General features: G+C 21.2%; 3 protein-coding genes across 3 annotated transcripts; all 3 read right to left on the bottom strand.

The window, feature by feature from the left end:
* Window positions 1–11: 11 nt before the first annotated feature.
* LOC122860500 (protein amnionless-like) lies at window positions 12–2732 on the bottom strand. The gene is made up of 6 exons (XM_044164337.1): window positions 2398–2732; window positions 2033–2337; window positions 1822–1966; window positions 1526–1760; window positions 1179–1332; window positions 12–576 (listed from the first exon to the last, which is right to left on the bottom strand). The coding sequence occupies exons 1-6, from the start codon at window positions 2671–2673 to the stop codon at window positions 228–230; spliced, it is 1464 nt and encodes a 487-aa protein (XP_044020272.1). The 5' UTR covers window positions 2674–2732; the 3' UTR covers window positions 12–227.
* Window positions 2733–2976: 244 nt separating this feature from the next.
* On the bottom strand, window positions 2977–7992 carry LOC122860498 (allatostatins-like). The gene is made up of 3 exons (XM_044164336.1): window positions 7691–7992; window positions 4196–4481; window positions 2977–3641 (listed from the first exon to the last, which is right to left on the bottom strand). Exons 2-3 carry the CDS (start codon window positions 4469–4471, stop codon window positions 3372–3374), a joined length of 546 nt encoding a protein of 181 aa, XP_044020271.1. The 5' UTR covers window positions 4472–4481; window positions 7691–7992; the 3' UTR covers window positions 2977–3371.
* A 1928-nt stretch (window positions 7993–9920) lies between these two features.
* Window positions 9921–12394, bottom strand: LOC122847768 (sarcoplasmic reticulum histidine-rich calcium-binding protein-like). Its single transcript, XM_044145628.1, has 5 exons — window positions 12390–12394; window positions 10910–11141; window positions 10728–10758; window positions 10525–10658; window positions 9921–10238 (listed from the first exon to the last, which is right to left on the bottom strand). The coding sequence occupies exons 1-5, from the start codon at window positions 12392–12394 to the stop codon at window positions 9921–9923; spliced, it is 720 nt and encodes a 239-aa protein (XP_044001563.1).
* Between the last annotated feature and the right edge of the window lie 2220 nt (window positions 12395–14614).

Raw genomic sequence — 14614 nt, 5'->3', positions numbered from 1 at the left:
ATATGCATTTATTTTTTATTATGTTTCATTGTCATTTTCGTGATACAGAGCTGTATTGATTTTCAATATTTGCAAATAAGATGTGTTGATAAAATAATCTTGTTTCCTTGCCTGTATGAACTTTTGAAAATTTAAAAAAAAATATCTTTTGTCATTTCGTCAAACGAGCAAACAATTGTTACAAAGGATTTTTTAATTATACCATGATGAAATAGGAGAAGTGTAAATTATTCTGAATCACAGTCTGTTTGATTTTTTATTTTTTTTTGTAAATCAGTTAAACGTAGTGTTGAATTGACGTCAATAATATTTAATTCTTCAATTGGACGACGTTTTTTTGATGTGTAAAGTGGATTTTCAAAACGTTTTCCTCCTTCATGTGGATTTTCGTTGGGTTCATTGTCATTTGGGTTTTCTTGATCTTCATCATATGCAGTACTTGCAAGCTGTATATCACCATCAGCAACATTTTGAAATCTTGCAAATTCAAATGTTGCTGTTTCTGATGATTGATCTTTAACTGGTTGAGTGCCATCTCTGACCAATGGAAATATATCTCTCACAATTAAAAATAATCTGCAATAAAAAAAAAAAACGTGACAAATTTAATTTCCACTTTTGTCATTTATTTGACAATGTCAAAAGAATTTTTTCGAATTGATAATATGTCTTTTCAATGTCAATTCAAACATGGTACTTTTGATTTTACTTTTATTTTTTTTTTTATTCCAAAATAACATGTTACTTTGCTTGTGACATTTGCCATTTTTTTTTAATTTCTATTTTTTTCTTTTTTTTTTCTGTGTGTGTGCGTCAAAAGAATTAAAAAAAAAAAATAAAGAGTTTAAATTTAAAGCTGACAACAGGTGCTGTTAAAAGTCACACTTGTACTTTTGAATTTATCCAATTTTATATATAATTTTATATTGCCAGTTAATTAACTTTGCACTTGCAACACTTGATACTTGATTTTTATTTATAAATGTAATTGCATACTTGTGCACTATAATATTACCTGACAATGTTAAATTTATTTTTTTTTAAATATCTGATTACTTTTAAAAGTACAAAATTTAATTTATCAACAGATGTTGTTTATATTTCAACTAAAAATTAATTTTCTTTTCTTGCTTTTTTGATTTATCAACGTCTTGATATTTTTTTTATTTTTTACTCACTCGGAATAAGACCAGCCAAAGTAGGGTAAAGCTATCAAAACAATAATTATTGAAACTAAAAATATACAAAATATTGTTATCAAGCTTTTTGATAAAGCTGAATCTCCAACTGGTGGTCCAGAAAAATTTTTACCCATCACTGCAATTCCTCTAGCTAGAAATAAAAATTTCGAAATATTATTAACTTTTTTTTTCTTAAATTAATACCAATAATAATAATAATAATTGTTGATATATTATGCATTCTATTATAATATATATATTTTCTTTTTCTACAAAAAATAGTCATAATTTATTTGTATTAAATTGTAAGAGTTTTTTTTTCATTTAAAATACAATAGAGCAACCTGTCAATGCCTCGGCAAGTATGTTCATGGCTTCCTGATTTTTTATTCCAGTATATTCATCATTTTCCATAATCAAAACCTCCATGTTTTCATCCCACGTCATTCTTGCATGCCATGATAGAGTGTCTTTGTATTTTTTTAATGCTACATTTGATAATTCTTCAAGTTCAACCAAAGAAACCTTATGATCAATCAACACTTTACTTCCACAATAATCACAGCAGTGTCCCTCGACCTATTTTTATATTTATCATTAAATTAACATTATTAAATTATATTTTTTTTATATTTCAAACCTTCAATGGATCATCACAAGAATTAATTTTTTTACTACAACGAGTTGATTGTATTTTACAAATTTCTCCAATCAATAAATCAATACTTTCTGGATCTTGACGACATAGACATTCTTCATCTGGACAATATTGTAAACCAGAAAATCTAAAAATCATTTTTGGTTTTATTATATATTTTTTTTCTTAATTTTTATTTTTAAATATATCTTACTTTACACTTTGATGACTGTCACGAAATTCACGTCCATACATTTTTAATTTCCAATCATTGGTGCCAATAAATAATGAGCCAATTTTAATTTTTTTAATTTTAACATTTTCATTTGGAAATTTAATACTCAATGAATATTTATTATCTGGTAATACAATTGTATCAGTACTACATGGAATTTTTTCAAAATGTGGCATTGCTAAATTTGTATTGTTCCAATTATTTGGATCGACCCAGTAAAATGGACCACTCCATTTCCACTTTGATACATTTTTTATTAATTTTTTATCATTTGAATTACTAAACTGTTGATTAAAAAATACGTGAGCATAGATTAAATTGTTTAAATTAATTTCGAAACAAACCTTTACACTGCCATCATTTGGTAATAGTAATGATCCATCTCTTGGTAAATCAATTCCAGTTAAAATAAATTTTCCAGTTAATGGAAATCCAACAGAATGTTTCATTTCTAATGGAAATAAAATTCTACTATTTAATGTTGGAATATTTTCATTAATCCAATTATTTTTTGTTGTCCATTCGAGATTTGGTAGCCAGTGTAATTCTTCACCTAATCTCCAGGCAATTGTATTTTTAATAAATGATAATATAATACAATGCAAAAATATTAAATGCATTTTTTTTTTTTAAATTTTTATTTGAGGATACAACACTTGGGAATATTTACTCTGTTCGAGTAGCACGATGAAACTGTTATGAGAGGCGTTTCTATGATATACCCCAGAGTATCATCATACTCAAATATCACACAAATTTTATCATTTATTATTAAATCATTATTTTTTATACATATATTTATTATTATTATTATTATATATTGGTTATGTGAAAGTGAACAAAGAAAAACTTGATAATATCAATAAAAATTTTTTGCGGTTTTTTGTTTTTTTTGGTATATTTGGTTAATTAAAAAAAAAAAAAATACTTTGTCAATGTCTTTTATTTATGACATTAATGTGCAATATACATATACATATTAATTTGTAATAATATAATAAATTTATTATTGTTTTTTAATAATACATTAACTTCTGATAAACAATGAATAATTCAATGACTAATATGATATTTTTTTTTTAGAGATTACATTTTGTTGATTATTAGAGATTAATCAATTTATTAATATATATTTTTTATCATTAATTTAATTTCAATTTGTACTGGATAAAAAAATTCATCAAGTTTTAAACAAAAAATAACTGAAAATTATGAAAATTAATTACACTGATAGATTTTTAAATTTTTAAATATAGTGAGCGTGCTTTTTGAATATATAAATATAATTAAAAAATAAATAATTATAAAATATATTTGATTAATTTTCATCCCAAACTTGTTGATTATCGTCATTTAATTTTTCATGATTAATTTCAATGTCATTTTGTTGATCGTCATCATGAATATCACGTTTTCCAATTCCAAAGTTATATTTTCTCAATGGCACACGTTTTATTTGTAATTTTTCATTTTCAAATATATTATTATCGTTTGATACATCATCGATGACATAATCGTTTGAAAATTGTTGATTTATTTTATCGATATTTTCACGTTTACCAATGCCAAATGAATACGGTAAATTTCTCTGAAAAAAATACGAAAAAAAAAAAAAACGAGACATTAATATAAAAGCTCGGAGGTGTTTATTAAATGTTCTATTTAAAAAAAAAAATAGTCGTCTCTCAATTTAAGGGTAGTTATAAAATCATCTAATAAAAATGTCACTTTTTTTTTTTTTTCATAAAAATAAAGTTTTAATATATTTTAGTCAACGAATTACCCTGTTAAATATTTAATTTTCTTTAAAATTTTTTCTCCTTCACGTGGGTAATAATTGACTGATTGAATTTTTTTTTTTTTCATCATTATTAGACTTATTGAAGGGTGTGAAAAAAAAGGAAAAATTTAACAAGGGTGAAAAATGAATACAGGGTTTATGTATACTTATAAAAAAATATTTCAAAACTCGTAAATTTATTTCAGCGAAAATCCTGGTGGATTTCGAGGGACACTGTATAATTCAAATGAATTATTTATATGGAAAAATAATAAAAAGATTATATAACAATGAATGAAAATATATAAATAAATAATATTTAATGATTAAGTATTTATTATTATTTATTAATTTTTATTTACCTGAGTGTTGTCATTGAACCATCGTTTACCAATCCCGAAGCTGTAACGATAATCTGGATAACGTTTGTATTCGGATATATAACGATTTTCAGGCAAACGTTTGTATTCCGTGACGATATCGTAATCTTTTTTATTATCAACAATACATCTGTGTTTATTTATTTCACGCAATGGTCGACGTAAAATTGACAATTTTTCGGTATTAATTGATGCTATAACATCAATTAAACTCAATGAAATAATTAAAATTATTTTGATAAACTTTCTTTTTGTCATATTGATAAATCTGGAAGAAAAAAATATATAATTTTATTCAAACATTCATATTTATTGAAAAATTAAAATTGAAATTAAATAATGAGTCATTAATGACAATAAAATTTATGGTTATTTGTCAAAATAAATTTATCAAATTAAATGGTTCGACGAAATTAATTTAAAAGAAAATTTAAAGTTTATTAATAATTTATTTTTTTTTTGTTGAAATTTATTGAATAACGTCAATTAAAAATTTAATTAATAATAAAAAATTATACAATTAATTTAAATCTTCAATTATCTATTACTTTTCAACAATAAAACAATTAATTTTTATTTTTTTTTCGTCCAATTGAATCGAAATAAAATAATTTAGTAAATATGCAATGTCAATTTAATTAATCATAAAAAATTAATTAAATGAAATTCAATTAAATTAATGATTATTGGTTATAATATCTATACTAAATTGAATAAAATAAAATTTCTTATTGAAAATTGAGTTTATATATTGGTGAGGAAACTAAACAGGGAGTCAGTATATTTCTATCTAAGGGAAGCAACAAGCTTCTGATTGAATCACTGATGGCAGGGTGTCATTCAATTAGTTTACGATATATTCAATAAATATCTTTTTACTTATATCATCGTAAAATGCCAAACTAGCTTCTATTACTATCATTTATCATATTAATATTAACAACAAAAAAATAATTAAAAAAAAACAAAAAGAAAATTTGTAAAAATTACATTCTTTTACTATTTTTTTTCATTATTTTTATAAATAAATAGGAAAATAATTATATGATTTAATTGTTTAATAGAATATCCTGCTTACTTTAAACAATAAATTTTTTTAATTAAAATAAATACAATACAAAAATATTTGACGTGAAAAAAATTAAAAAGAAACAAAAAAAAAGCATAAAAGTTAATTAATTCAATTATAAATCATTATTAAAATTTCATCAAAGATATGAATTTAAATATGAATAAATAAATATATTTATCTGTTTATTGTATAAATTTATTATTATGTAATTTATACAATAAACCGAAATAAAAAAATAAAATAAAATTCAATAAGTTTCAGATATGATTGACGTTTCCCTTTTTTTTTTTTTGATATATTTTCTTTTTTATTCGGTAAATAATTAATACATTTATCGAGATTCGAGGTGATGAAAATTGAAAGGACAATTGAATGAAAATATCTGTGATATAATAAGCCTATATGAAAATAAATTATCTTGTGAAAATGAAGGGAGAATATAAATAATTCAACGCTTCATATCTCGAATACTAACTATCAATAAAAATACAAATTATTCAAAATTTTGTCTAGTAATATAGTATTTTTATTTAGCTCAATTTAATTTTATAATTTAACCCTAATTTGAACCTTATTATACGCTCTTAAATACGCGTCAAGTATCTTGGTTATTTAAATTTAATTAATTAATACAGGTAAAGTACCGAAATATCTTATTAACATACATTTAAAATTATTTATGATTTTTTAACCCCTAAATTGAGGCAATACAGTTAAAAGTTTTTCATTTTTTTAATTTTTTTTTTTTGACTAAATTAAAATTCAAGGTAGAATTCTTAAGAAAAAGATTTTCGACTGTTCTTTATTGTCATTTCTTGGGTGTTCTGATTAAAATACCTTGAGTACTAAAATTCCATACTCAACGAGTTTTTATAATCTCTTTTTTAAAATATTTTAAAGTTTAATTTTTTTTTTAAATTTATAATAACATTTTTTTATTTATTTAACTGTATAATATAAAAGAAAAAAAAAGGGAAATATGAAATAATTTTAATACAACAATTAGTTGTTTAATTTAAAAATTTTTTGTATAAATAATTTTTTTCGTTTTTTTGTTATTTTAGGGGTAAGTTGGTCAAATATTTATTCAACACTTGACATATCGTTAATGTAAATATTAATAAAACTGTTTAAATAATTGTAAAATTATCATAAATTATTTTACTAATTCGAATAATTAAAAATTTATTTATTTATTTTTCATCATGAAAATTTATACATTTAAAAATGATAAATTAATATTTGATATATGTCAATTATCTTTAACTGATTATCAATTTCAAAATATGAATTTTTCATGCATAAAATTATACTAAATAAAAAAAAAATGAAATGGAAAAGTTTTATTTTTAAAAAAAATATATAAAAAATTTAAAAAAAAAAAACATTTCTCATTTTCTCTGGGATATTAGATTAACGTCACTTCAATATTCTGGTTCATGTTCAAATGAGCATGATTGAACTTTTCTCAATATTTTTTTTTTAATAAATTTATTGAACAGTTTTTTTTTTTTTTTTTTTTCTTATTAGTTTTTATAATTTTTTCATATCACTCTATTATGTCATGATAAATATGAAAATAAAGATTTTTTTTTCTTGTATTTGCTTGCATAAATATATGACACAATCGTCATGTTGAAATAAAAATTTTTTATCATGAAAAATGATATATATGGAATTATGTATTCATAAAGTTGGTCACATTATTATTGTTTATGATTTCCCGAGTGTCACATTTTAATAACAATGTATACTAAGATTTTCAAGATATTTTTGACGACCAATTATATCGAAATATAAATTCAATCAATACAAAAAAATTAATAATCAAATAAATCAATAAATAGAGCAATTATTTTTCTTAATTTTATGATTTTTTTTAACTAATAAATTTCGTTAATATTTAATAAAAAATTCACTGTATTTCAACTGCATTTCTAATATCAAAATGTAAATTAATTTGAAAAATTGATGAATAAATAAATCAACAAGTAATTAAACAAATAAAACAATTATTTTTCTTTTTTTTTAAATAAATTTAATTGATAATTAATAAACAATTTACTAGAGTAAAAAAAAATATTTTCATTAATGATTTATAGAAAAGTTGAATAGAAAAATAACATTAATATTATATTGAAAATAGAAAAAGTAATAATTCACAGTTATGTCAATTGAATGTATCCAATTAAAATGTCATTAATTTTATAAGTTTGATATTGTTTTTGACGAGTGCAATTTGCTGTAAATAACGCATCATCCGTCTTTTAAAAAATGACATAAAAATAAATAGAAAAAAATAGATCCAACAGAACAAACTATAATTAAATTTTATAATTTTATAAATTTTTCATATTTTTTATATTGTTATTGATGAGAAAAAACAAACAAATCAATTTACTCACTTGTTGCTGGTTATTCAGTGAAACACCAAAAATAAAATGACAAATTTTTTCAACTTGCAAAAATAATTATTAACTAATATTTATTTGTTTAATATATATTTTTGTTTTTTTTCTTTAATTATAATTAATTTGATTTTTTTTTATTTTTTATAAACAAAAAATCAAAACACAATGAATGAAAATATTTTTGTAATTTGTTATTTTTTTTTTTTGGATTAATTTTCAATTTAAATATTTTTACTTTGATATGTTAATGAAATTAAGATTATTGTCACAACTGGCAAGAAGTTCCATGTGTGAATGAAGAGAAGTTGGAGTTGTTTCGGCTTCTATATAAAGGCAAAATAAACCCCTGCGACTCTGTCACGACGCATGCTATTTCTCCCTTGTTTCCTGATAAAAAATTTCACCCACCATTGAGTTTTAAAAAAATTAATATCAAAAAAATACATGTGATTAAAACTAATTATCTACATTAAATCCTTATAAATTATATATTTCTTGAATTAAAAATAATCAAGTAGCAATATTGACTAAAAAAATAGAAAACATTTTCAAGTTTAAATAATTTATTTATTCAAATAGTAATAATTGTACTTGAAATATACCAAAATTTAAATTAATTAATTATTTTTTTATTCTTTTTATGATATTTTAAAATATCGAAAAAACAATGGATATTTTTTTATCACAGTTGAAATTAAAATAGAGGTAAAAATAATATTAAAACCGTTAGTCAATTAGTACAATGCCATCGTGCATATTATGAAAAAAAAAAAAAACAAAAAAAAGATAGAAATACTGAGTTTTTGCACCAAGTAGTGTAAATTTTTTGTAGATAATTTTTTTATTTTTTTTGTTTCTTTATTCGCTTTTTTACATATGGTTTTTTTTATTTTACTTTTATCATAAAAATACTTTATTACACACGTGGAAAAGAAGAGAAAAAAAAATATATTTTTACGAATGAATTTGTTGAAATATTTTCAAATGAATCCCAGTGGAGAAATTCGCCAAAAATATTTATTTTCGTATATATGAATAATAGACTCTAACAAAAGTTTCAATTTTTATTTTTATTGGAAAATTTATTCAGTTAGATGTTGAACTACTTGGCATTCTTAGCAAACAGTTAAGAAATTTTTTTTATTTTTATTATCAACTGCCCAATAGAAAATTTATTATCAAAAAATTTTTTTATATCAAAAGATTATTATTTTAAAATTGAAAAAAAAAAAATATTTCTCGATGTACAATTAATTGTTGAATTAATTATTCAATAAATTAACAATTAAATAAATAATAAAAGCTAAAAAAAAAAATAAACTAATGATATTATTTTAGCTCAAGAAATATTTGTCCAAAAATAATCAATGAAAATAAATATAAAAAAATAACAACTATTATACAAGCAAAATCGGAGTTGCTTAATATTCAACCCTCGTTTCTACGATAATAATACTATGCCTAAAATTTGTCCACAGTTATCAAGGGTGATTTTATGAGACGACAATTTATTCCTACTTTGAAAAAGTTTCTCGAATCCTTTGGGATCATTGACAATCTGAAAATTCACTTTTCTTGTTACTCAAATAAAAAATATTTCAAAGAAAAAAAAAACCTTTTCCTCTTTACCTTTTTATTTGAATTTTTATTTTTTAACTTACCTTTTTTTTTTTTTTTATTTTATTATTTCTTCCCTTCATTTGAAATAACAATAATAAATTTACAATGTTATTGGCACGTTGTGACCTTATTTAACAGCATGAAAATAAATAAAAAAAAAAAAAGTGAAATGTATAGAAAAAATCAAACATTTAATTCACACGTTCTGGGATTATAGTCGACTCATTTGCTCATTAAACCACACCAAAATAAACAAATAAAAATACACACATTGTTGCATTAAATAATTGCCCTAATTAAATCACATTTTCTTTGGTTTTTTTTTCGAAGAAAAAAGAAGAAAATGTCTATTAAAAATACTACCAAACTTTTATGTAAAATTAATAATGTTAAATTAATAACAAAAATACTATTAATATATTTTTTCAATAACATCAACAAGTTGATTATCGTGACACACTTCAACTTCCTCAAAAAGAAAAAAAATATATAGTAATATAAATAATGCTTTTTATTGATCATAGGGAACATTAGATAAACAATTTATTTAAAAAAAAATTATATTTTCAATTTGATTACATTATTTAAAAAATAAAATGTATATTTATATTTTCTTTTTACTATCATACGACCATTCTTTAGCATTTTTATTGAATCCTTTTTTTTGGTATTTTGTTTTATGTTGATGATGCTCATCTTGACCATCAGAATTATCATGATCTTTTTCATCTTTATAATGTTCACCCTTTTTGTATTCACCTTTTTTACCATATTTTTCTTCATGACTGGCACCATCATAATGACCGCTATTTTTTTTGTGACCATTTTCATCTTCAAATTCATGATAATATTCAGCCTCTTTTTCACTACCATCTTCGTCATTTGATTCATCATAAAAGTCTGTCTTTTTTTCATATTCATCCTGTTTATTTTAAGACAGATTGTTTAATTTTAATTATTTACGACAATAAATTATTGATTAAAACAAAAATTTAATAATATACATTTATCAGATATAAAAATAGAAAATTTAATTTAAAAAAAAAGTCATACACTTTCAGTTGGATTTGACATTTAAATGAAATTGAAAATCTGTGATTAATCAAATGCATCTTGTGCATAGTAGTGCGTCATGAATTATAAATTTGTAATTATTAAATTGGCTGTGTGAATTATTATGTATAGCTTGAAATAATTAAATGACAAACCTTTTTGTGAACTACATGATGACCCTTGGTACTGTGTCCTTTACTAAATTTACCATGTTCTTCAAAATGTGATGATTTTTCACCTTTTTCACCTTTTTCATGTTCTGACCAGTGTTTTTCTTCTTCATGATTTTCTTTTTTTTCACCATCTTCATTTTTATAATTTTTATTATTTTTTTCATTATCATGATGTCCTTTTTTACCTTTATCATGTTCATGCCAATTTTTGTAGCCCTAAATTAAATATATTAAAATAATATTTAAAAATTAATTTTATCATCTATTTAATTCATTAAACAATTAAATAAATTGATTTAAAAAAAAAAATATATGAATGAAATTTATAAATAAATAAACAAATTAATTATTAAAAATTTTCATTTACTTTATCTTTTTTTTCAGCATCTTCTTCATGTTGACCACTATGATGCTCAACACCACCACCCTCTTCATATTTTTTATCAACTGGTTTTTCAATATTATCATTATGTTTAATTTCTTCATGTACACTATCATCTTCTTTATCATCTACATAATCATTTTTGTCATCTTGTCTTCTTATAACTTTATGATTTTTATTTTCATTTGTAAAATTTAATTTTTTCGGTTTCAATACTCTAATTACTGGTTGATATTTATTATTAAATATTATTTGTGGTTTATTTATAATTGTTTCAACAATAAATTTTGGCTTATTGTCATTTATTTTCTTATTTCCAATTATTGGATCACGAGGATCCAACTGTGGTCGTAAATTATTATTATTGTTTATTAATTTTAATGGCGATTTATTAATTTTATAATCATTGTGATAATTAATTCCACTATATTTATTATTATTAATTGCTGGTTTATATTCAATTGTTGGTTTATTTTTATTATCTGGTTTTATATTTTTTTGTGATTTAACATGTGATGGATCATAAACAATTATTGGTGATTTTGAAAATGATGATTCTTCAGCATTTATCTAAACACAACACAAATTATTAATATTATTTTTTCAAAATTTAAAACAACACTTAAATTTAAATTATTATCAACATAATTTTATACCAAAATAAACACTTGAAGTATTAAAAAATTTATTATAAGCATTATTATTAATTTTTTAAATGTATTTTTCCTTTTTTTTAGATATAAACTCTTTGCAAGTTGTACATAGACTGTTTGACACTTGAAAATAAATCTTATTTAATGATTTAAACAATAGAGCTTCCTCCTTTCTCTTAAAATTACTCAAGTACAATTTTTCAGCCTTCAATTAATACGCTAACAATATTTAAAAGTCCTTTTTCTTGTAAACTAGAAATTCAATATTTACATTTCGTAATTTAGAATATGAAGGATATTTTATTTAAAATAATAATAATCATTGTAATTAATTAAATTAAATATCATATTTATTTTATACATTTTAAAATCATTCAAGTGTGATTAATTTAACGCCAAGTTTTCACTTTTAATCTTAATATTTTATGGTTACTAAATTACTCAAAGTATTCACACTTGAATTATCATTAAATACAACTAAACAACAATAAAAAAAAATACATATTATTTATAAATTTCAATAAACAAATAACATCATTGAATATTTATTTCTTTTTTTATTTTTTCTTTCATCAGTCTTTTTTTGAGGACCATTCTTTAGCTTTTTTGTGGCCAATTTTTTTGTCATTATTTTTTTTATAATTTTCATGATGATCATGACCTTGTTCTAATTTGTGGTCTTTATCATCATCATGGTGTTTATTTTTTTTACCTTCTTTTTTACTTTTATGATTATTCTGTAATAAAAAAAAATTATTTTTAATATTAAATTTCATTTAAAAAGGATTTTTTTAATTTTAAATATTTTTTACCTCATTTTTATTGTAATCGTTTGATTCTTCATGATAATTGTCACCTTTTTTAGCTTGATGATGCTTGTGATAAATATCATCATTGTCTTTTTCTTCACTTTCATCAAATTCATCATAAAAATCATGTTTTTTTTCATACTCATCTTTTTTAAATATATTATGTTGACCCTTTGTGCTGTGTCCTTTTTCGTGTTTTCCATTTTCATCAAATTCACCACCTTTTTCACCTTCATCATCAATTTCATAATCATCATAGTATAATTTTTTATCATCATGATTTTTATTATCATCATTATTGTCCTTGTAATAATTTTTTTTATCATTTTCTTCGTGATTTCCTTTTTTTATTTTATCAGATTTATCATGTTTGTCGTAATTCTGTTGAATAATAGTAACAATTTTATTTTTTCTAATTAATTTACAATTGATTAGTGACAAAATTAAGCTAAATTTTTATATTTTATTTGTGAATTTTTAATTATTTAATAAAAATAAATTTTATTATTTTTTATAACTTAAAAATAGCTAGAAAATAAAATTGGAAAAATTAAAATTTCCAATTAATATACACAATAAACAAATAAATAATTAAATGATAAATTTTTTAAATAAAATTTCAAAATTTTTTTTTTTTAATTTTTATAAATAAAATTTTACTTTTTCTCCTTCATCATCTTTGGAATCATGATGACCAGTATTGTAATTTTTTCCTCCACTTATTTCTACATTTTTATCGTCATTTTTTTTATGATGACTTGCAGCAACATCCAAGTCATCATTATACCAAAATTTAGCTGGTTTTCTATAATAAATACGTCCCCTATAACCCAATGTAAATTCAATGAAAAATAATATTATAATAAATTTCAAAATTATTTTCATAATTAATATAGTATCAAGAAAATTATCGTACAAGAGTTACTTTGTTACTGATTAATTTCAGAGAAATTTCAACTATTATATCCCCATGAACAATTAGTTACGATATTGAATTTTATTTTTTTTACAAATATTAATTTCATTTTAATCATCAAAGATACAATGATTATTTTATTCTACATAATGAAAGTTACCACAAGTAAAACGAAAAAAAAAAAAAAAAAACTTGTGATGATTATTTTATAAGCTTTCACGTTACTTTTTAGTGACAATAGATTATTTTCTCGACAAAGAAATGAGAATTAACAAAAAATAGTAGATAGTAGACTTTAAAAGACATCAAAGACAAAATAAAATCCTAATCCATACATTAAATATTTGCCTATTTGAACAATTTAATTATTTTTAATAAAAATAATAATAATATCCTAAATTTTGATTGAAAAAAAATTAAAATATTACAAAAATAATTGTTTTTAAATTTTGTTAATATTTGTTGTTGTTGTTGTTGTTTAATTGTTAGCAATAATAAATTTTAATTTTATTTTTTATACTTTTCATTGAGATAATTATGCTTAAATTTCTTCATGAACAAAATTAACTTCATGATCAAGCAGTGACACAGTTGCACTGAAATATGACCTGTGGATATGTGACGACAAAATTTTCTCAAGCTGTGACTTTATACATGAAAATTAATCAAAAGTTTTGATAAGTTTTCTAAAATTTTAGGCCAACAGTGACGTGACCATATGACAATTTTGCATCAACTCAAACTTGATATATATATTTCCTATTTTCTTGATAATATTTTGCGATAATTTATTTATTTTTAATTTTTATTTGTTTTTATTTTTTTTTTAAATGTAAATTCATTGCGGTTTTGTATTTTAACTGGAATTTTAATTAATAAGATTATCATGTCTTTGTGATGATTAGATCAAAGTATTATTTTGACATAAGAGAATTGCTATGGAACAATTAAACAATTGAGTTTGAAAATTTATAGAATGCTGTCAATTGGCTTGCTCAAAATCAAAGTCAAACGTTATTAGAACAAGTGCCTATATCTATCCAAGCATTTGTCTTGAATTAAAAAAAAATCTAATCTAAAACAACAAGAAAGAAAATTCAAATTCTATTATAAAAAAATTACTATCAATTAATTAAATTATTTTTTAAGGGAAAAAAATCAAGAAAAATAATAAATAAAAAATTATTTTCGCTCGATTTTTTTTTTCTATTTTATACAATCAATATCAAGTTTAACATTTGATGATAAGAATAATTTTCAAGTTATCAACATCAAGTACATTATCAATTGAACAATAAATAAATATAAAAAA

The sequence above is a fragment of the Aphidius gifuensis genome, linkage group LG1, assembly GCF_014905175.1.
Source record: "Aphidius gifuensis isolate YNYX2018 linkage group LG1, ASM1490517v1, whole genome shotgun sequence".
In the NCBI taxonomy this organism is placed as follows: domain Eukaryota; kingdom Metazoa; phylum Arthropoda; class Insecta; order Hymenoptera; family Braconidae; genus Aphidius; species Aphidius gifuensis.
This window is presented reverse-complemented; position numbering and strand designations above follow the sequence as displayed.

Excerpts from the sequence above, each read along its gene's own strand:
- LOC122860500 (XM_044164337.1), bottom strand. The coding sequence starts at position 2,673 with ATGCATTTAATATTTTTGCATTGTATTATATTATCATTTATTAAAAAT. Across the intron at positions 2,338-2,397 it reads CAAATGATGGCAGTGTAAAG|TTTAGTAATTCAAATGATAA; the intron begins GTTTGTTTCGAA and ends TTTAATCAACAG. Across the intron at positions 1,967-2,032 it reads GACAGTCATCAAAGTGTAAA|ATTTTCTGGTTTACAATATT; the intron begins GTAAGATATATT and ends AATGATTTTTAG.
- LOC122860498 (XM_044164336.1), bottom strand. The coding sequence starts at position 4,471 with ATGACAAAAAGAAAGTTTATCAAAATAATTTTAATTATTTCATTGAGT. Across the intron at positions 3,642-4,195 it reads GGTTCAATGACAACACTCAG|AGAAATTTACCGTATTCATT; the intron begins GTAAATAAAAAT and ends TATTTTTTTCAG.
- LOC122847768 (XM_044145628.1), bottom strand. Across the intron at positions 10,759-10,909 it reads ATGCTGAAAAAAAAGATAAA|GGCTACAAAAATTGGCATGA; the intron begins GTAAATGAAAAT and ends TATTTAATTTAG. Across the intron at positions 10,659-10,727 it reads TTGGCATGAACATGATAAAG|AAAATCATGAAGAAGAAAAA; the intron begins GTAAAAAAGGAC and ends GTGAAAAAAAAG.